The following is a 21,948-nucleotide window of genomic DNA, read 5'->3' on the forward strand; positions in this document are numbered from 1 at the left end:
TATATATATATGTATATATATATATATATATATATATATAAATACACAAGTAAATAATATATATATATATATTTACATATATACATATTTTAAACCTTAAAAATTATCTATAAACACATTACATTTTTACCATATAAATTCTTAAAATTCAAATCCTTAAAATCCTTAACTAACATTAATCATTCATGGTGGACACACAATGGTATAAATTTCACCTTCTCCTGAAGACTAATATTGTAGTATATTCGAAACGTCAAGATACTCTCGAAAACATCAGGTTTTCTCAGAGCTACAGTAGAACATCTATTAAGTGGACACTTTCGGGACCAAAAAAAACCCCATGAATAGTGGTTGGCCATAGTGTAAAAAGAGCTTTTCACTGTTTCAAGGCTGAAAAGATGTCCTCTTAATAGAGGTGTCGCAAAAGGAGAGGTTCCACAGTATTCACATGGTGTACAGCACATTTATACTATTATTCATCCAGACATCATTTCTGATTCAAATTCGAAAATGCAACCAGTTTGAACCTGTTCTCCTTAAAATGCTGCTTCAGGTGGGTGTTGTTTAGAACTTCCACTTCATGGAACCTGTCTGGTGACCTGGAGAAGTCATCAGCACCACTGCCACACCCACCTTCAATCTCAGTAGGGTATCCAGGATGAACCATCCACTCAATAGTACTAGTGGCTGGGTTATGATTCATGATGTTTGTCAAAGCCTGTACTACTCTGTCTGATGTCATTTCTTTACCCATGGTGCTTAGCCCAACAAATCCATCAGGAAATCTGAAAAAAATAAATAGTGTAATAACTGTGTTAGTGATAATCATTGTAATTATAGTCCAGTTAATCAGTGGATTGACCCAGAACTAATTGCAACAGAAATAATTTTTGTGGAATTTGAAATATACACATTAACATACTAAAATCCAATAAATTCCAATCGGGGAAAGCGATGAACTGTTGGATGTTAACTCATAAAATATCTTTAAAATTAACAATTGTTCTCCTGATTGGATTAACTGTTGCAATTAGTTTTAGGTTCATTACAATTTTGTCACAGATTGACTTGACTATTATTTATCTTGAGAAAAAGAGGCAGAAAATGTTATAATCATATACAATCATGAAAAAAACAAAGAACATATATAAACATGACAAATTAAATCAAACACTACGGCCGATAATGAAAATGTGCCCTACGACACAAACCACCAGACATTGACTAATGTCATGCTTCCATAAATGTGTTTGGTGCTCTATCAGAAAAGGAAGCTGTTTTTTGCTCACATCAATTGCAAGGATTTGGTCATGATTACATCACATCATGACCATATATAGGCACATTATGTCTATAATATATGGGCATTCAACAGTTTTTCTTTCACCGAAAATTTCTGGACAGAGCTTTAGAAGAATGGCTCCATCAAGCTCAACTCACCTGATGGAATGTTTAGTGAACACTTCCTGAGATGAGGCTGCATTCTCTACAACACTGTTAAAGAATGCCCTCATACCTTGTGATGACCAGGTGCAGGAGTCTAAGTCCAGCTCAGCTGGCAGCCTGGTCCACCTTATACCCTGTTGCTCTAAAACCTTGGCAAACACATCTCTCACAACTGCAGGCCAAAAATTATTAAACCAAAATTAATAACTTTGACACCAGTGGCGTCACAGAGTTTGTAGGGCCATGGCACTGACTCTTATTAGGGGTCCCTAATAAGTGAGCAAAGCGAGCGTTAAGTTTTCGAGCGGAGCAAGGAACAGACGCAGGGGGAAAGGGGATGCATAGGACCCCCAGACGGAGTCCAGGGATTGAATGCCCCTGGTGGGGTCCGAGGGGGCTTTGCACTCAGAGCTTATGTCATTTATGAACTGTTAACTGAGTTACCAGGGAACATTGAATGGTCCATGACTGATGAAATATTTCGGACAATTTCATGACAAAACCAACGTTGATTACATAGGCCAACTTTCGGAACTGGTATAGGCCTACCACTAGGCCTATGTACTCTATGTAGGTGTAAATAAAGAAAGAGAATATTTTAGTGAGAATCGAAACATGTTTTCATAATATATATACAATGCAAATCAAATTGATCACAAAATCAGAAACAAATGTCCAACATCAGAACCCAGCTTTTAATTGTTTAAAACTGTCCCCATTGAATGAAACTATAGTTATATTATATATTTTAAAAACTACAATGTCGGGGCCCCTTGTGCCTGGGGGCCTTGGCGCTCCGCCCCGTCAGCGTCCAACCGTGACGCCACTGTCTGACACAAATATATCTTAATTGTAGGCCCTGAATGCAAGATACATTTACAAAATGTTGCAAATCAATAACCAGTTTGGAATTATCTAATTTTTGGGAATGCTTTTCTGTTGAGCCTTTAGCAATAATAACAACAATAATAATAATATCAATGATAATGAGCATGTACTTTTGAATTATAACATACCATTATAAATGATTATAGTTGTAATGCATAAAAAACTAATAAAAATCTGATATATCATATCTCTCAAGTGATTGGTTATCTCACACATGCAGTTATCTTTCAAATGATTGGTTACATCCCTTACGATTGATTATCTCAAACCTGATTGGCTGTCTCTCAATATTATTTACCTGGAAGTACATGCACATGCTGGTGACCATCAACATGTGTTGGCTTCCGACCCACAGCTTCATAGTATGCGTTTAACTGAGCAGTAATCTCTGTACCTGTGAAAGGAACATTAACAGTGAGTAGCGATCATTTGTAAGCCTTCAGTGGGACAGTAGAGGGGGCTCTATAGTATTGTGTATCCATTAGTTTGGCCTCCTCCCCATGGAACAGATACAGTAAAACCTCGATGAAGCCCATCTCGAATTGAACCCCCCTCTTTAGTTTGCAAAATTGGCCTCGAAAAAAAAGTGCATCTCGAAAAGAAGCTAATGCGATTCTTTTCAAGATAGCATAGGCTTCTTTTCGAGATAGTACAGTACATACACTGTAAAACAAAATAAATTAAATACACTTGGTTTATTACAGTAGTTTAGGCGATTTAATGAGAGTTTAATACACTCCCTGATACAGATTGAAGTTACATTGGCTTTATTTATTGTTTTATAGTACAATTCACAAAATTTACAGCATTTATTTTAAAAAGAAGCCCCCTGTTTACTTTGCAAAAGTAGTCTCGAAAAGAAGCCCATCCAAAGTTCCCATCCAAAGGTCGCAAAAAAAATACAAACGAAGCCCAGGGCTTTAATTCGAGGTTTTACGACATCATCATTTTCATACAACATCCTCATATCAGCAGTGCAACTGCATGACTATCTCATATTTTAGCCTTTTGTTTCTGTATCTGACGATAGTGTACAGATGATTTTATTTTAATCAGGAAGTTTGAAAAAAGCAGAAATATAAATTTGCGTACTAGTTAAATGGTGGTAGAATATCTTGTAAATTGTCATAATTCGTCATGTGAATATACAGTGTACTCCTATGAGGTTTATGAATATTAATGGTTGATGATAATGATGATGGTACTGCAACTTACGTAAATCTTGATATTGAATAGACCCTTGTTGTATAGCATCGCGGAAACCCAATTTTCCAAGAAAGAAGCCATTCTCATCTACTAAGGACTCAAAATGCCGTCCAACAGGTAGGCCTTCAGTCAGATTCAGATGTACACCTGGGGACAAAATTGATAACAAAATTGGGTTATTACTAATTAAAAGATCTTTCTTACAAATTTGCAAAAAGTGTATATTGATGCCACATGGATTTTAATTTTCCTGTATGGGATTGATGGGAGGAAAAGAAAAATTCACAAGCGATTTTGACTCAGCACTTGGGGAAAATATTCAGGGGGCCAACAATCCTGACACGGATACTATCACAATTGCCCTAACAACAAGCTATAATATAATTTTTTTTTTTATTGTAACTTCATTTCCCACAAAAGAAAATAATGTAGTACATAAACAATTGCTCTAACCTATAATATCCCCTACCGCTATACAGTGCGCCTAGTTATGCCAATCACCAATTTTCAGTTTCCATACCACCGAGTGTTCTACCACCAAGCTGTAGGCCTTATCTGTATTCTATCTACCACCAAGCTGGTGTTGCCCAGCTATACTTTGTCCCCTACCACTTACTAGCCACCACTACTAAATATATGATCACATACCGGCAGGTATACCAAGGTGTCTGATGTGATGAACAGCATCATCCATAGCAACACTGTTGACCAATAAGGAAGTGCTCGTGATCGATTTGTTCTTGAAGCATTCTACGATTCCTCGGTTTCTCTGCAGACTGTAGCCAAAATCATCCGCGTTAATTATCAACCGCTTCATCCACAATAACCCCAGATATATGCAGGTCTAAATAAATTTAAAAAAAATAAAAAAACCATGTTAACTTAAAGAATGAACTTAGCCCTTTACAGACTATAAAATTTTATTTAAAAAAACATGTGACATGCCTAAATATGGTCATGATGACATCACATCATGACCATATATAGGCACATCATGACTATATATGAGAATGAAACACTTTTTTGCCAAAGAAAATTTGAGTCTGGACAGGGTTTTAGTATGGATGAGTTATAATTCGCAGGTGGGCAAAGCACGGCCCAACATAGATGTTTTTGCGGCCCGCGAAGACGAATTAAAAACCCAACAGTATGTGTGCGGCTCGCCAAACGACGACTAGAAAACATTAAAACTGAAAATAAAGTGGTGTAAAGCAGTGCTTGGAGGTTTTTGGAAGCTTACTGGAAACATCAAATTTTGGGTGCGGCCCTCGGTGTTAAATCAAAAATTCACTTTGGCACTCCCAACCGATTTTTATGCCCATCTCTGAGTTATATAGGGTATGAGGTACCCATATTTTCTGATCTATCTGGTTGGGAAAAATGATGCTTTAAAAATGCAGAGCATTATCATTTGTTACTCAGTGGCAAATTCTGGAATTTGAAATAGAGGGGGCCCACTGCAGAGAGGGACTTTCACAGATGGAGGTTCTATACTACCTCAGTTCCACCATGGTTGGATATGAAGTAAGAAAATTTATGATCATCACACCTCTAGATGGCCTGTAATTGTCTCTTTTTCTCAATATTTTTTTAAATCTTGAAAAATTTAAGGGGGGGGGGGGGAGGCCCGGACCGGCTGCCAACTCAAGACAGCTATTCATACAAGTTACAGAACTATGTTTATTCGATTAAACAAGTAAACTTTCTGGGGAGGATGCAGGATTTGGCTGAAGGGGGTGCGTGCGAGTCCACACCACCTCAGTCTGACCATGGTTGGGGCTGAGGTGCAGTGGCGGCTCTAGGATATAATTTATGGGGGGGGGGGTGGCTAAGTATTTATGGGTGTAACTATAGCGCGCCACGTTATCTGAGAGCCGAAGGCCAGAGCTGGGGCTAGGTATGGGAGGGGGGGTGTCCCTCCACCCAAAACAAGATTTTTTTCAATGGGACTTCTAGATGGCAAGATACAGGTATGGCTGGGATGGGAAAACTAGGCCTACTTTTTTTTTTTTTTGGTCAGACTGCCCAATGAGCTTTGGCCAATGGGGGGGGGGGCTTGACCAGACCGATGGGGTCTTAAGCACCCTGCCCCCCCCCCAATGACAAAAAAAATGAAATCGTTGATTTTGACTTTGCTACAATGTAAACAATTGTTCGTATGACTATACAGAATTACATTATTGGCTTAGGCTGGCCTCCTATAGGCTTTGTTGACGGCACTGGACACAGCGTCATGCTTGGTTGGCTAGTTTTGATTTACAGTTCGCATGTCTAGTTGTTGTAAAATGTAAATCAAGCCAGTCATGCTTGGGCGGTTTTTGATTTACGTTTAGAACAGAATTTGGAGAGGCCGTTTGATCAAGTCAGAACTACGTTTTAAAACTACATTTTGGAAAATTTGAACTACATTTTGAAAGATTTGAACTTTGTTTTAGGAAACTAGACCTACATTTTGAGAAATTAGACCTAGTTTTTATAAATTAGACATTGAATTTGGCAATTACATTTTGATTTTAACATATAGACTTTTTCTGCGTACGGCACCCAAAGTTTCAGTCAGTTTTGAGTCAATTATTGTTCCGGACTGAACTATGAATGTATCATGTCAATCAACAGGTCTTTGAGAAAACGAAAAGAAACATGGCATACCTGTGAAGCCTTTAGAGTGGGCAGCTATGGGATATTTATTCCACACCACGCATACATAATCATTACAAGAGTACAAGAATACTGTTATGTTTTGTTTTTTCATTTCAGGAGAAAACAACGATATTGATTTATTAATAGAACAATTATACCAATGTAATACAATTTCTCTAACAGTTACCGTCTTAACCTACAGAAGATATTCAATGATTTGTAGTTAACAATAACAAAGGTACATTCATTATATTTACTATTGTTTTACATTTACAAAGTATTTTTAGAAAACATAACATTTCATTAAACAGACGAATTCGCCTATATAGGCCTATTAAAAAGAAAAATAACATTGTATCAATAAATGAGTATGGTACGCCAGAAAGTTAAGAAGTTCAACAATACTTCTAGGATCCTACATAAACGAGTTATACACGGGTTGTTCGCAAACATTCTTGTAACCAGGATGTAGAGCTTTAAAATTAATTTCTTTGTCTTTAAATTTTTGTAGTAAAGAGCGAGCGTTGTGAAGTTCTAACAACCAATACTGTATCTTGTGTTCAATATGATTTGAATCAAAATGTAGATATTGGTTGGTGTGAGTCGGTTTTCTAAATGGTGATTTTAATGCTTTCACTGATGGATTAGAATATCAAAAAAGTCAGTTTCCCTCCCTCCTCAACTTTGGTAAATTTAATATTTTACATCGTTGTTATTAATGTATTTTGTAAAGAAGTCAATACGATTTTTGCTAATGACAACAAAAGAGAAGACATGTGAGTAACTCTAGAATTTGTAATGGTTTAAGTGTGGTTTGTTCTGAGAAAGTAATATATTGAGCCAACTTGGTAATTCGGACTGCTTCTATGGCATTTGGAACAGAAATGCTGGTAAACAAAGCGGAAACATCAAAAGTGATATTGTCTCCAAAGACATCCAACACCCGAAATCCAACACCCCATTAATCTATAGAGGTTGAGTTGCCCACCTGTAGAAATCATGTTTTTTTTCAATTATAAGCCAGCACTGGTGAAGTGCTTCATTTGACCATGATTCGACAATGCAATATAGGCCTATGCAACCATCAACTATAGAATATCTATTAACAATTACCGTCAAAATTAAGCCAGACTTCAATTAGACTGTCAATCAAAACCATGAATAGTATTGGTTTATATCTCTATGAAGGCCTATATTGTTTTATGAAATATAATATTTAACAAAAATGTTGAATATTAGTACTTTTTCAGAGTCTATGGTTTAACTTACCGTTATAACTTTCGCTGTCTTTTCGACAGCTTCATTTAGCGGACTGTGACTGAATAACCTTTAGTCATCATGCTGTCATCTTCATTATGATACTCATACACTGAGATAATTTATTCGTTCATATCAGTACATACAGAAACTTGTTGTTTGTTGTTGTTGTTATGATGGATTACAGTATCAAAAAGTTTTTATGGAGTTGCAAGTTTGTATGAATATTTTTATACGTCACAAATCTATATGCCGAAATCCAACACTCCATTAATATTAAGAGTGGATAGTGTTGCCCACCTGTAGAAATCCTAATTTCATACTTAAATTTCATAATTTCCTCACTTATAAGCCAGCACTGGCGACTAGTAGGCCTACTTCATTCGAATTATTTCTAACGGAAAGGTGTAGTCTATCTGAGGTAAGTACTTCGTAGTGATTTCATTTAGGTCTATATTTACTCTGAATATTTATAAAACTGAATGTTGCGCCGCATTTGCTTTTCCAGTATTGTCTAAAGTGTTAAAGGTTCCATTGTAATTAATTCCATATATCTATTGTAAGTAATTTTAACCTAGTTCTGCAGTGTAATCATGCTCCTCTCATGAACTTATTTTTAAATCACTGGCAATCACTCATTGCTGGGTTGTTCGTCCATAGGGTTATTAGAATAATTGAAATCAAAACTTAAGATTGTCTGGAGTATTCATCATATAGGCCTATACTAATTTGAGTAAGGACCAAAAGTTTGTGACGATTTGCCATCCAGACGCACACACAGATCTGGAATATATTTATCGAGCACCATTCTTATTTGGTGTCATACCAGTATTGACATTTTTTGAATTTATATGTATGTCAATTTAAGTATCGTAAAAAAATTATACAAATATCTGTGTTGCTACAAAGCAACACTTGTGAGAATTCACCTATTTACACTCCCAGATTCCTCTACTTTCTGTCTCTTATACACATCTAGATGTGTATAAGAGACAGGTTTTAAGCTTCCAGTAGACACTAAATTATGATGCTTCTTCCCTTTCATATGGCTAACAACAGCGGCTTCTCCCATGTTGCCAATATCGAAGGTTTTCGAACATAACATACATCGTGCTGTATGACGATCGTTTGTTCCCGAATTTGCAAGCCAACCTTTGTAATGTTCTTTCCGAAGCCATAAATCGTTAAAAACACACTTTCCAGGCATATTCGATACTTTTCAACCATCAGCCGCCGACTTTCCTCATCCAACCGCGTGTTACACAACGTGCTTCGTTCGTCGTCACACCAAGCACTCCTGCATTAGTTTTTGTTTGCTAATTTTTTTCCAACTACAATTGCACATGCGCAGCAAAGCCAAGGTTCAGTCAACCAGCACAGTTTATTAACAAAAATCAGTACAGACTACAGTGTGCCGCGGCGCACAAAGAAAATTGACAGTCGGTCGGAAATCGTCCTAAATTCTGAGAAAATGATTTGTTTTTTTAAAAATAAAACTCAACACAAATGTTTGACATACTATTTATTTTATTTGTCACATTCTACATATTTCCATAACTTTTCCATAACCAAATAATTTTTCCATAACTTTTAAGGTCCTGGAAATTACCTAAACAAATTTCCATAACTTTTCATGACTTTCCAAAACCCGTACGAACCCTGAGTACGGTATAATTTTTTAAGTGCTTTGCAAATAATAATTTTAATATTTCTGCTTAATATGTTTGTTTATATGGTTGGTACTAGAATGAGCTCCCAGACAGATGGGCATTGTCCTCTTTTGAGCAACCTACCACGTACTGCTGAGTCATATTTTTATTTTCGTTTTGTAAATTTAAAATGGTGAAAATAAATCATATACGATCTGATATGTGAATTTCTGATATTTAAGAATAGCTTACAGTACTAATATAATCCTAACATTTTCAGCTCTTGTTGATGGCTTCGAACCAATACTTTGATTGGTTTCCCCTGACCAGTTGCCAGGCCAGACATGCTTCCTGTGTTGATGTACCATTCCCAGACATGATGTTTGATCAGGCATTGAATCCAATGTTGCTGTGCCCACTGGATTTTTGCCAATCCAATCCAATACAGTAGGAGTATGGACTAGACATGTTCACTCTAACACCAAAACCTGATGACAAAAGTGGGGGGGGGGGGGAGATACAACACTAGCGTAGAAGCCCGTAAATAACCTCTGGGGTGTTTTTTTTTCTTTCTTCATTTTTTCCCCATTTTTTTTTTAACTTTCCAAAAGAGGGGGAGGGGCCTAAATCTGCCCCTGCAGACAAAACAATTATAAATTTAATAGTTAATTTTAATTGGATAAATTTGAAAAACAGGATTTAGTACATATTCAAAGATAGCCATAATAACACTTGAAAGCAATAAAACCATAGACAAAATGATCTTCATCATTTATTTAAAAACTATGCCCAAATTACATGCTTTTTCTTTTGACAATACAAAATGTTTTCATCAGAATAAGATTTTTTAAGCCACATGACTAAAGCCATTATGACCAAATTACATGCTTTTTCTTTTGGCAATACAAAATGTTTTCATCAGAATGAGATTTTTAAGCCACATAGTCCCTTGACTAAAAATGCATTGTCTTGAGTGCAAAATGGGTCGAGCATCAAAATACACAATACAGCAGTGGCGTACTTAAAAGTTTTGACATGGGAAGGGCAGGGGACTGAGATTGGAGAGTGGGAAAGAAGGGGTGGGGGTTGGTTACTACTTGAGTAACTTTTTTTTGCTTAGTATATTTTCAATTGGGTGTCTTGGGTGGGGGAGAAAACTTTTTCTAATGTGCCCTCTACAGTCCTATTAAACACGCCACTGCTGTCGTCTTTTTTGATAGTTATACCTTGTTTAGCGAACACGCCACCTGCTAAGGATTTTGAATAAAAATAATTATTTTTAACCAATTAGCACACCCGGCAACACAAGCAAATTTCAGAAAAAAAATATTTTCTTTATTTTTATCATGCTCACCGCTGCCTTGAAATTGACAAAAATAAGATGTATATTCCCTCCTAATTATATAAATTTAAAGCATTTAACCATCCCATTACACTGCACTGTTCACATTATACAATAAAATTTTATTTTTATTTTCTCCTATGTCTAGATGTTTTTGGCAAAATTATTTGCTAAATAAGAAAACAATTTTTTTTTTTTCTGCTTTTCTCAGAGGATCCTTAAAAAACACAAGTTCGCGAAACAAGGTATAAAATAGTCTTGCCCTAGTAGTATACAACCTATGGAATGTAAAGAACAGGTTTGTAAGACCAAAATGAATGACTCAATTTTCTTTTTTTTTACCGGTATCAGTAATTTTGAAAATTCTAATGTTAGGCAAAAGTTGAATAATACATAATCACTCATGCCTGTTCATCCCATTAATATTTTAGTAACTCAGAATAATAAATAACCTAACAGAATTAAGAACAATTATCATATTTTGCTCTTAATACTAAATAACACATGTTGTTATGAACTGTTCCCATCTGTCCTTGAACAATAATTAATAAGTTACAACATTTACAACTATTCTTACACATAGTGAAAAACATTATCTTTTCAACCCACATAAATAAAAATAATAATCATTATTTTATTAATAAAGATAGTAGCAGTCAAGTGGAGAAATAATATCTACTATAAAATAAACTTTATTTTGTTTAAATTTTATAAGGCCTCATTATTCTTAACATTTATATCTCAAAATCACAAAAAAAAAAAACAATATACAGTACAGTATTTATTATTCATCAAGCAAAATTTGTCCTTAAAGCAAGTCCAAGCCCAGATGTGGCCTAAATATCAAGAATCTTGTCCAACATACATTAACTATTACAACCACGTTTGTGCCAATTACTTTCAAACCTAAAGATTGAAGTTGTCCACATCAGAGGTGGGTGCAGCATAGTAACTGCTACCAAGTCCAGCAACTAGACCAAGGATTCCTAAAATCCAACTAGCAGGAGTTGTACCGAAAAGTGGCAAAAACACACATATGGGGCTCAGGAACACAACACGTTGAATAGGCATCACATAGAAGCGGTTCAAAACGAAACAAGAAACAGAGAAAAAGACAGGTGACACAATAACACAGATCATCAATTCGAATATGCACCAAAATCCAAGTCCCTGCCACCAAATACTATTTTCATATAAAGTAGCAATGTATAAAACAATAACACAGGTTGTGAATACAATCCCAGGTTTTTTAAACTTACTGATTTTGGAAAAAAGAAGATGATCTTTGGTTATAAGAAGGAAAACCATTGAACTAACACATGCCCACAATTCTGGCAAAATATCAGGAGGGTAATTTATAAGGAGAAGTGCATATGACAAAAAGGTTGCCATATTTATAACAACAGGCAGAGAAGTTGGGTAAATAGCACCAAACGGATCATCGGCAGCAATTTTACCCAGCAAACTCTTTAGGTTTATGGCAATACTCAGGAAAATAATCAGAAATAATTTGGTACAAGGCTGAGAATATTTGCCATAAAAACTACCAATTGTATATATGTATGCATTTCCAATTTGTTTGAATTCCAAAATATAAATTATCACAAATATTATTGAAATAGATACTGTAGCACTTGGCAGAAATGCAGTACTCGACTTATTATATTTTGAGGAAGGAATCCAAAGGGTGGTAGAAATGAGGATGAAAGTAGTTAAGGACCAAGCTAACATATACAACGTAATATTTAATACCCTAATGTGCTCGGGAATCATGAGCAGTTGACAGGCTTTAATGGCGATCGGTGAACCAATCACAATTGAATACACAATGTCTAGGCATAGAGGTCGTGAGCGTGGCGATCTGGTTAGGAACAACACAAGACAGGCTATGAAAGACACCAGCAGAAGTATGTTGCACATGTTAGAAAAGGATGTTTCAGATGAGGGCTGAAGGATGAATATAAAGAAGCCAAGTAGTATCGATATCAAGTTTAATGTCCTAGCATCTTGGAACTTGGTCATGTGACTCAGTGTTAATTTTAAAAGTAGAGCACCAGATGTGATCAGCACCAGAGCGAGAGAACCTGCAGTATTAATATCAGAATGGCTGACCATGATAAAGATGGGCTGAAGAAGTGAATCCATGACCAGCAGTGACAGGATAGTTATACTGAACGCGTACCCAACAGCATGATGAATCGGTACAGAACGACGAGACTCAAAAAAGAACAACTTACTAACAGAAAGAATAAATAGAGCTATGAATATCTTATCTAAAAATGGTGAGGATCCAAAGTGATGATCCAGTCTTAACTGGTTTTCTAAGAAAACTGGCAGCTTGGTGGAGTGCATTCCTATTGATAGCCATGTGACGTACCAAGAGACTTTACCAGCGTGCTGCAGCTTTGACAGCATATACCATCCTAGTGGGATTGTAATGACAAACATATTCAGAGAATATAAGCCTAATGATAAAAGCTGATGTTCACTGAAGACAAAAACAGCAACGCTACATAATAGTAAATCAGAGAAATGCTCTTTGGTTGATATAGCAGCCATTACCACACATGCTACTGACAGTCCTGCATTGCATACTAACAGCAACCATATGACCTTTGAACTCACTCCATCAGTTTCTAAGTTTAAAGGCACAATGAAGGAAATCATAGCTACGTACAGGACAAAGCAGGCACAAGCTAGTAACAAGATTGCGATTTTGCGTCCTGGAGTTCTCCAATTCATGAAAATACCGAGTGGTAGATTCAAAACAAATACAGCAGGTAACCATGGTAATAATCCGCTTGAAACCAGTTTGTCAAGATATGCAACAATATGAATTATTGATAAACATATTATACCGGTAAGCCAACGCACTTTTGTCTTCTGTTTGAGACTTACTCCAAAGTGTTCAAAAACATAATGAATATCTATAAGAGTTGTTAGAAAAAGTGGACAAGTCATTACAAATATCATTTTTAAAAACACTGTCAGTTCTAGAATATTCCAGAAATTAATAAATATGAATGATTGCATGGGCAGTAAATTATAAATCGTCAAAACGGTGGCTACTTCCACCGGGTTAAGAACGCTGTGTGCTGACTGTCTACTTTCTGACTTGTGGAATGATGATGGTTGTTGCGGTAGAAACAGTTGTGCACTTATGAATCCAAATAAGATAAGGCAATATGGCACAGCAGAAACACTTACTGCTTGAACAACAATCCATGACATTATTATTATACATAATCCCGGGTAGAAGGTGAACAGTGATGTTTCGATAAACACAGCTAACGACGGCTCCTCCTGAAGAAAGGCATCAAAATGTAATAGAACCCAGCCTCCAGTAAACACAACAAATGAATTCAGCGCAAACAATAACAGAACATTGTAGAATGAAATCCAAAGAAGTGGTACCGCAGAGTATATGACTGCTAACTCGGTTATAATAAAAACACAGAGATAACCAGCGACAGCTTGACGCTTTGCACCAACACTGTTTATAACATGAATTACTAATGAGCCAACAGCTAAAACAGTCAGTAACAGCTCTCCTGCTAATAACACCACAACAAGGAGGCAGGTAAATGAAAACATAACAATTCTTGCATCGTACAGAAATGGACCAGGTCTGTACCAATTCGGTAGTTTTCCCAATGTTGGCCCTTCATTTGCTGTTTTCTGTTTAGGCTTCACCTTGAGTTCTGCCCTCCTAGCTGCTCTTTTCATTTTGGATTATCTGAATAGGAAAACATGGAGAAAAATACTCTTCAATAGGATGGAAATACAAACAAACCAACTACTTCCACTTCGGTAATAAAAAGGCACAGCATTTCAATCAGTTAATGACAGATAACAAAAAGACAAACGTTCTTAACGATTGAAGAGACACAAGGGTGGCAAATATTTAACCAACTACCTCAGAAAAAGAAATCGTGTTTTGAAGATAACGACTTAAACAGACAAAACAAAAAATCACAAGTAAAACAACCAAGTCTTGTATAAAATATGAATCAAAGAACACTACCTTTCCGTTGTAGATAAAGATCAATAAGGGTAATTAGACCCATTCTAATATTTATTCCTCCAAATACTGTTACAACAAACTAGAGTGGATAATAATGGAAACAGCATTAAAAAAAAAACTTTTAATGCTTTTTAAAAACCATGGAGTTGTATTACTCAAAATTAAAGTGAGGGTTTTGTTTTCCTGAAAAGTATAAACTCTGCTAAAAAAGTTAAGTTCTGTTCACACTATTAAATTTCCTTTGAAGAAAAACTATTGTATGCCCATGTATAGTAATGATGTGCCTATATATGGTCATGGTGTGATGTCATCATGACCATATTGAGGCATGTCACATGTTTTTGTCAAATAGTCTGGACAGGGCTTTAAAATACAATTGAACTTGTCTAAATTGAATCTAAAATTGTTCGACTTAAAATTTGACTTACAGATTGTTAATTAATGAAAAATAGGTCTTTATTTGAGTTAAGCTAAGTCGACTTACGCAAGTTTAACTGTAAATGTCTGTACCATTTTACTGAGCAATAAAACTAAAATAATGTGTACACCATGTCATATGGAAAATAAAACATATCAATTAATTCATTCTTTATTCATCAATTATAATACAAACCAAACAATAAAAATAACACATGCATTGATAATAATAGCTGTAATAATATATCATTTTTAAAGTGTAAGATAAAAAGGACCTCAACAACTTGTAATAGGAGGCCTGTCAAACTAATATCTTACCTTTAGTGATATCTTACCTTTAGGGATAATAGGAGGCATGGAGTTTAAAACTCGTGTCGGATGCCCCCTCTCATATTATAAATGTATTTAGTGATGTGCAATTGACAACATGTTATCACATAAATCATTAAATACACAGTAAGATTTTGCTGATTAATGATTCAGTATAATTAAATACATATTGGTGAATATTTAAATAAAACAAATAAGTATAAAAATAACAAATATGTTACCTTGGAAACACTATCAAAATGAAAGAGTTGATTAGATGTTTACCATTCCAAAAGTCATTTCATATAAAGTCTGATGTCATGCTACAAAAAAAAAAAAATTATTCTCAACAAAAGAAATTAAGGCCTAGGCCTAAACATATAAATTATAAAAGCATACGTACAATAATAAGCGTTTCATAGTCATCATACTTCACCGCCAAAACAGTATTTATGAATGATGAGTGCGTCATACACCCCCGCTCTTAGCCTATCCTTGCTAGTCTAGGCCTATATATAGTAGTTCAGTACATTATGCTTAATACAGTATATTATAGTTTTAGTAGAAGGCCAGCCTCTAGGCTAGGCAAGGCCTACGTCACTACCACATACACAGCCAGGCTGGCCTAGCCTGGTCATCCACCCCCACCCCCCTCCCCGTCCCCTCTCCTAGCTAGCTAGGCCTAGTGTAGTAGGCCTAGGCTAGTAGTAGGAAGGAAGAAGACTAAAAAAACCTAGCTAGGCCTAAGCTAGCCTAAGCCTAAATAAATTACTAATGTTTTATTAATAAAATACTTACTACTAATGGTATTGTCATTTATTAAATAACAACTCAATGCCTGATCTAGGATTTCAAGCAGCTGCGGCCTTTATACAGCCAAGGCTTAGCATTCCTAGGCTAGCTGCAAGTCATGCCTCTCTGCGGCTCTCTCTCTGCATGCTGCATGCTGAGAGAGTGGGAGAACGAATAGAAGCTTGGATGTCAATCCCAGGTCAATCTTGGTGTCTGCTGCCCTCTACAAAACTCACAACAAAAAACACATATGGGAGACAGTCCGACTGACTGAGTAGAAGTTAGAAGAATTCCATGTTATTTAGTCAAAGTACAGTATTATTAATTTGACATAATTAATAGTTAAGATCGTACGAAAAAGTAATACAGTATGTATAAATACTACTTTTTAAAATTGATAATAATGGTCTGTAAGACTAGGCTTTATAGAGTTAGGCCTAACCCTACCCCACCACCGCCCAGCAGCAGAGAAGGGCGAAGTGCTGCAACAATAACATAACAGTGCACCAGCACTTCCCTGCCATTACAGGGCTAGCTTAGCTCTGACTCTTGGCCCTTGTGTGAGAGAGAGTCAACCCACACCAAGATTTAGTCAAAACAATATAGAGCCATACCGATCATACAAAAGATAAGTCATGGTGTGGCCCTCTTGTGCGTAGAAGTTTACTTTTGACACATGTCTTTTTTTGATAATGTTTGGGACAATTTGCAAACGTCTCATGTACAGTGTGCGGTGAACGACAGCAAACAACTTTTTTTGACTCAGTCATACGCTTGCGCCATACTGTAGAGTTTACTTACATACTGAATCGCGCAGATGATACCTCAAAACCAGCTCGAATTTGCAATAAATATTGCTTAGAAAATAGGTGCACGGAATGGTAATTACTGCAAAATAAATAAATTAATTGTTTATATATATATTCAGATTAGGTCAAAGCCTAAATTTCAGCAAAATCTATTTGGAAATCGGCCCTTAATTTTCTGAAATGCACGGACGGATTTCTAGGATTTGCGCAGAGGATAAATTCCCACGAAGGCCTTACTATACAGTCTGGTGCTTGCGTAAACAGCAGTCATACTCTGTATAAGCAGGTACGCTCATGGTTATGCAATAGCTTTATAGCTTGCATTTAAGATAATATACATGAATATATTGATGAAAATACAGAACTTCTTCCCAAGTCCCACTTCTTTGATATTGTTGCAATTAAAAAAAAATGAGCATGGGGAATGAAGTGATTAGAGGTATGTGTGTCTTCACCCCAAGACAACGTATGCTTTATAGATGCCTGAAAATACTGTACACTATTTTGCATTCAGAAATGTCTGCTAGTGATAAGGCCAACTAAAAAAAATTACTAGTTTCTCGTCCCCTTACGCATCCATTTTCTGTGCCTCACCAAATTTTTTTTTTTTTTTTAAATTTCCTTTATGTTACGAAATATACAAAAATCTGGCTAGCTCGCATCAGTAAAATTCCTCTCTCGATCGTTCATGGTTGGGGAAAAATGGTATGAATCATGTGTAGAGCTTCTTTTATTTGCTTTCAATGTGTCTAGTTGGTAAAAGTGGGGAAGTAGTAGCTGTTTACCATTGACATCTTGGATTTGCCATTTTGGGTGGTAAAAAAAAAAAGAAAAAAATGTGCCCTCGTTCTCCTTTTTTTCAAAATATTAGGACGAGTAACCTTTTTTTTTTTTACTTAGCCTAAAAGCTTCTACAAAATTTCTGGTTTTTCTGTGTGAAATTTTATTTTATCATTACTACAGTACTACTTTTTGGATACATTTTCTCAGTAATTTCTCAGAAGTGGCTGTGGCAGCTATCTCAAAGAAAGTCAATTGTAGCAAAATGGATGGCGGCAAGTCGATAGTCTGGCATTAGTGAAAACTGGGTTTTTTCAATAAAGTGGAGTTGGCATTTGTTATTCATCAAACTGGCATGGATCACTGTAGCGCTGACCCATAATTGACGGCGGGCCTCAAGATATTGCTGTGCAATTATACCTACTATGTTCTTAATATGTGTTGTTGATGAAAGAATCTTATCTGTATGGCTAAGAACTTCTGTTTGATGTTTCCGTAGGTTGTGAGAATGTCAGAATCCATTGTCCTGAAGAACACAGTCCAGGATTTTTCATCATTGTTACACCCAGTAGCCATACAAGAGCTGGTTGAAAGATGGCTCCAAGAGGATACACCCAGCTTTGATTATGGAGGATTTGTTGTTGGAAGTAAACAGGAGTCTGCAGTGTTGCTATGCAAATCCAGAGGTGTTCTTTGTGGAGTCCCTTTCTTCAGCGCTATTTTCACCAAACTAGGGTGCACTGTGGAGTGGTACTTCTCTGAAGGAGAGCTACTACAGCCAGTTTGTACCGTTGCCACAGTAACAGGACCTGTTAAGAATATCCTACTGGGTGAAAGAATAGGCTTGAACTGCATCACAAGGGCTAGTGGAATAGCTTCCATAGCACGGGAAATGTCAGATATGGCTAAAGAAGCTGGATGGCATGGAAAAGTAGCTGGGACAAGGAAGACCACTCCTGGATTTAGAATGGTTGAAAAGTATGCATTGTTGGTGGGAGGGGTCTCAACACATCGCTATGATTTGTCTTCAATGATTATGTTGAAGGATAACCATATATGGAGTGCAGGAAGCATTGCAAAGGTGAAAGGTCATTTATATTAATCATTCACAGTATCATTGAATGTTTGTGTTAGGATTGAAAATTTATTTTTTGATGGAAGTGTATTTTAATACCGCAAAAATCGTTATTCTGTTGTGTTATAGGCTGTGGATGCTGCACGGAGTGTTGGAGGATTTTCAATTAAGATTGAGGTTGAATGTCGGAGTATAGAGGAAGCAACCGAAGCTGCCACAGCTGCAGCTGACGTTGTCATGTTAGATAATTTCCACCCAAAGGTATAATAGTGCTTCAAAGTTCAGTCAGTAGAGCAAAATTTAAAATTTATTTTGATCTTTTTTTGAAAACACTCTAATTATAGTAACCCTTTCCTTTGTTACTAAGAACTCTGGCAACATTGTACCTTTTTTGGATATAAAAAAATAGTCAGCATATTTTGAATCCCTATATTATTACAATGTTTCTTTTGTCTTTCTCCAATTACTAGACTCTCCATCCAGCAGCCAAGGTTGTCAAGGAAAGGTTTCCAAATGTAACTGTAGAGGTCAGCGGGGGAATTACCAAAGACACATTACAATCATATTTTGGGGAATATGTTGATGTTGTGTCCCTTGGTAAGTTAACGCAAGGCTATCCAACAGTGGACTTCTCTTTGAAGATTTGCAAAGAAGGACATGACCCCACAAATCCACTTGTTACAAACATAGGAAAATGAATAGGTTATCCATAGGAAATCACTGAAAAAAGAGCTTTTTTATGGCGTTGAAAATCATGGTGTTGATTCCTTGTTGCTTTTGACGGTGAAGGGCATGGTTATGGACACTTGATAAAACCTACAGAATTTCATCATTAAAAAAGATTACCATAGTAGGTATTTATTATATATATGAAATAAAGCATTCCCTATTTAAATACAGTATATTCAGTGTTGTATCAAGGAGTGTTGAAATGTGGGGGGGGGGGCGATGGTGGCACGTAGGTGAAGTGATTAAGTGAGGGGGGTGGCCACTAGCTCACAAAATAAGGTGATTTTTATCTACTTGAATGGGGAAATAACTTGGTGGGGGGGGGGGCAAGTTTTTGTAGTGGTATAAGCATGCACCCTCCCCTAGATACCTCACTGAGAATATTACATATTCTATATAAATGTAGTTATCTTTTGAACTGTTGTTGATTGAGCAACCGAGAATAACATTCTCATGCAACCGTTACTGAAATACCCATTCTTATGTATTCTATTTAAATTTATTTTGTATATTGGTTATGGCTTCACTAGAAAGTGTGGCTGTCTGGGGTTAAGTAGTGGTATTTATTAGCATGGGATGCTGTATCAAATAGAGGTGCTACAAAAATAACAGAATAAAACTCATCAATAAATTTCAAAAACATTTTTCAAGTCTGTATTGGTGGTGACAGTCTACAAAATTTAATTACTCTTTGTTGTGCTCGCAAGTGATGATTATGTTATAATTATTTATAGCACTATACTATAAAATAAATTCACTAAGTTTGGCTGGTAGTCTGTTAAATTTATCAGTAAAAGTGCCTGTAGGCAACACTTTAATACCTCGTCTAATGAATTTAACTTTTGAGAGATTACAGCGGGAAAAAAATAAAATTTGTTTTGTAATTTAACTAGCATAAAAATTAAGTCTTGACAAATACACAAATCTGTGTATGAGGTAAAAAGTAGCAGAGGGCACCCTTAGGCCCTGCTCTAGGTGTGTATTGTAAGAGTTTAGTAACTGACTGATATATTCTTTGTTTTGAAGTGAATAAGATTTCCCACTGGAAGATTTCAGGGCAGCAGCAAGATTATGGCAAGTTAAAAAAAAAAGTAGTTTCTCGTCCTAATATTTTGAAAAAAGGAGAGCGAGGGCACTTTCTTTTTTTTTTTTTTACTCTGAGATGGAAAACAGTTACTATACTACTTTCTCATTTTTACTATTAAGTAGACACATTGAAAAGCAAAAAAAAGAAGCACTAGACATGATTCATACCATAAGTATTCCCAACCACGAATGATCAGGAGAGGAATTTTACTGAATGTGAGCCAGATTTTCGTACATTTTGTAAAATTAAAAAAAAAATTTGGTGAGGCAGAGAAAATGGATGCGCAAGGGGACGAGAGACTTGTAATTTTTTTTTATTTGGCCTTAACTGTAAAAGGTACAAAATTACATATTTTTGTAACAAAAATGTTCATTTTTCAGGGAAGGGGTATGATAACAGACAAAAATATAATTATATTTTTACTTGCAAATAATCAATGGCCGGTAGGCTTGCAAAACAAGGACTAAAAAAATAAGCAAATATGATGTAAAAGAAGAATAATTCATCAACTTCACACACAGTATTTATTGAAGTATCTGTCTCGTAACAGCATTTTTTATACAGAACTGTTATCATCATCATTGTTATTATATGCATTTAAAACAAGACCCTAGGTTCCTAATAGGTATAATAATACATTAAAATAAATTTTATTATCGTTAGTCACTTAATATGAGACCAAAGTCTTAAATCATAATGCTTAAAAAGAAAATCTTTGAGGAATAATTCAAAATACTATAGAAATCATAAAGGTTCTACAATTTGTTTATCTCCGAAATAAATACAGATGAAATTATAATGCTAGATATACAGAAGTTTTGTTACGATCTTAATGTTTTAAAGCAATTTCAACCTGTAAATTTTTCATATTTATAATATAGTATTATTGTTTTTTTTTTTTACATGTTTGGAATGCTTGCCTATTTTAGTGACATTGTGTTAGCTACGGCTGGAGTATATCGGGGGAAAAAAAAAAAAATCTGCCGAGAAAAATCTTGAATAGCTACGGTCGGCTTTTTCTGACATTTCTTTCATACCACGGTCAAAATACAGGTCTCCCTCCAATTAAAGACCACTTTTGGTACCCGGGTTTCCATGGTCTTTAGCTGCTTTGGTCTCTAATTAGAATAATAAAGATAAAAGACATCTGCTAATTTGGAACCACAGAAAATTGTTCTTTAGTTGGAGGGGGTCTTTAATTGGAGGGACACCTGTATTTCTGGGCACATAGAAAAAATTATTATATTATCTCCCTTTAAAAAAAAGTAATGATGGCGGGTGGTTTTTTTTTTTGTTTCCTTTCAATCGGGACAATAGAATATTCCTTTTTTTCCCTTTTTTTTTATTGATGAGGGAAGGACTGTTTTTATTTGGAAAGAATATTGTAAATATTGTATAAAAACTGGTTTAATTTTATTGTTTTTTTAACAAAAATGTATTTCTAGTCACAAAATTTTATTGTTTTTTTAAGCTGTGGTAAAAAATATATTTTTTTATT

General features: G+C 35.7%; 2 protein-coding genes across 5 annotated transcripts; one reads left to right on the plus strand and one right to left on the minus strand.

Annotated features, from left to right (window-relative positions):
- Window positions 1–51: 51 nt before the first annotated feature.
- Window positions 52–16,134, minus strand: LOC117118745 (carbohydrate deacetylase-like). 2 transcript variants are annotated; one of them, XM_033263426.1, is made up of 7 exons: window positions 15,977–16,127; window positions 15,421–15,501; window positions 4,189–4,384; window positions 3,550–3,687; window positions 2,633–2,728; window positions 1,441–1,618; window positions 52–785 (listed from the first exon to the last, which is right to left on the minus strand). In XM_033263426.1, exons 3-7 carry the CDS (start codon window positions 4,355–4,357, stop codon window positions 488–490), a joined length of 879 nt encoding a protein of 292 aa, XP_033119317.1. In that variant the 5' UTR covers window positions 4,358–4,384; window positions 15,421–15,501; window positions 15,977–16,127; the 3' UTR covers window positions 52–487. The 2 variants fall into 2 exon arrangements, with proteins under 2 accessions (XP_033119317.1, XP_033119316.1); XM_033263425.1 differs by lacking the exons at window positions 52–785; window positions 1,441–1,618; window positions 2,633–2,728; window positions 3,550–3,687; window positions 4,189–4,384 and adding an exon at window positions 10,511–14,164 and having other exon boundaries at window positions 15,977–16,134.
- A 62-nt stretch (window positions 16,135–16,196) lies between these two features.
- LOC117118747 (nicotinate-nucleotide pyrophosphorylase [carboxylating]-like) lies at window positions 16,197–21,421 on the plus strand. 3 transcript variants are annotated; one of them, XM_033263427.1, is made up of 4 exons: window positions 16,197–16,338; window positions 18,059–18,640; window positions 18,764–18,895; window positions 19,105–21,421. In XM_033263427.1, exons 2-4 carry the CDS (start codon window positions 18,068–18,070, stop codon window positions 19,330–19,332), a joined length of 933 nt encoding a protein of 310 aa, XP_033119318.1. In that variant the 5' UTR covers window positions 16,197–16,338; window positions 18,059–18,067; the 3' UTR covers window positions 19,333–21,421. The 3 variants fall into 3 exon arrangements, with proteins under 3 accessions (XP_033119318.1, XP_033119319.1, XP_033119320.1); XM_033263428.1 differs by having other exon boundaries at window positions 16,198–16,280; XM_033263429.1 differs by lacking the exon at window positions 16,197–16,338 and adding an exon at window positions 16,915–17,065.
- Window positions 21,422–21,948: the final 527 nt, after the last annotated feature.

Source organism: Anneissia japonica, unplaced genomic scaffold (assembly GCF_011630105.1).
Source record: "Anneissia japonica isolate Jap-2015-1 unplaced genomic scaffold, ASM1163010v1 scaffold2069_len581484_cov189, whole genome shotgun sequence".
In the NCBI taxonomy this organism is placed as follows: Eukaryota; Metazoa; Echinodermata; class Crinoidea; order Comatulida; family Comatulidae; genus Anneissia; species Anneissia japonica.

What these genes read in the sequence shown, in the direction of transcription:
- LOC117118745 (XM_033263425.1), bottom strand. Translation starts at nt 14,154, where the DNA reads ATGAAAAGAGCAGCTAGGAGGGCAGAACTCAAGGTGAAGCCTAAACAG.
- LOC117118747 (XM_033263427.1), top strand. Translation starts at nt 18,068, where the DNA reads ATGTCAGAATCCATTGTCCTGAAGAACACAGTCCAGGATTTTTCATCA. An exon ending in GTGCAGGAAGCATTGCAAAG is followed by an intron (nt 18,641 to 18,763) that starts GTGAAAGGTCAT and finishes GTTGTGTTATAG; the next exon opens with GCTGTGGATGCTGCACGGAG. An exon ending in TAGATAATTTCCACCCAAAG is followed by an intron (nt 18,896 to 19,104) that starts GTATAATAGTGC and finishes TCCAATTACTAG; the next exon opens with ACTCTCCATCCAGCAGCCAA.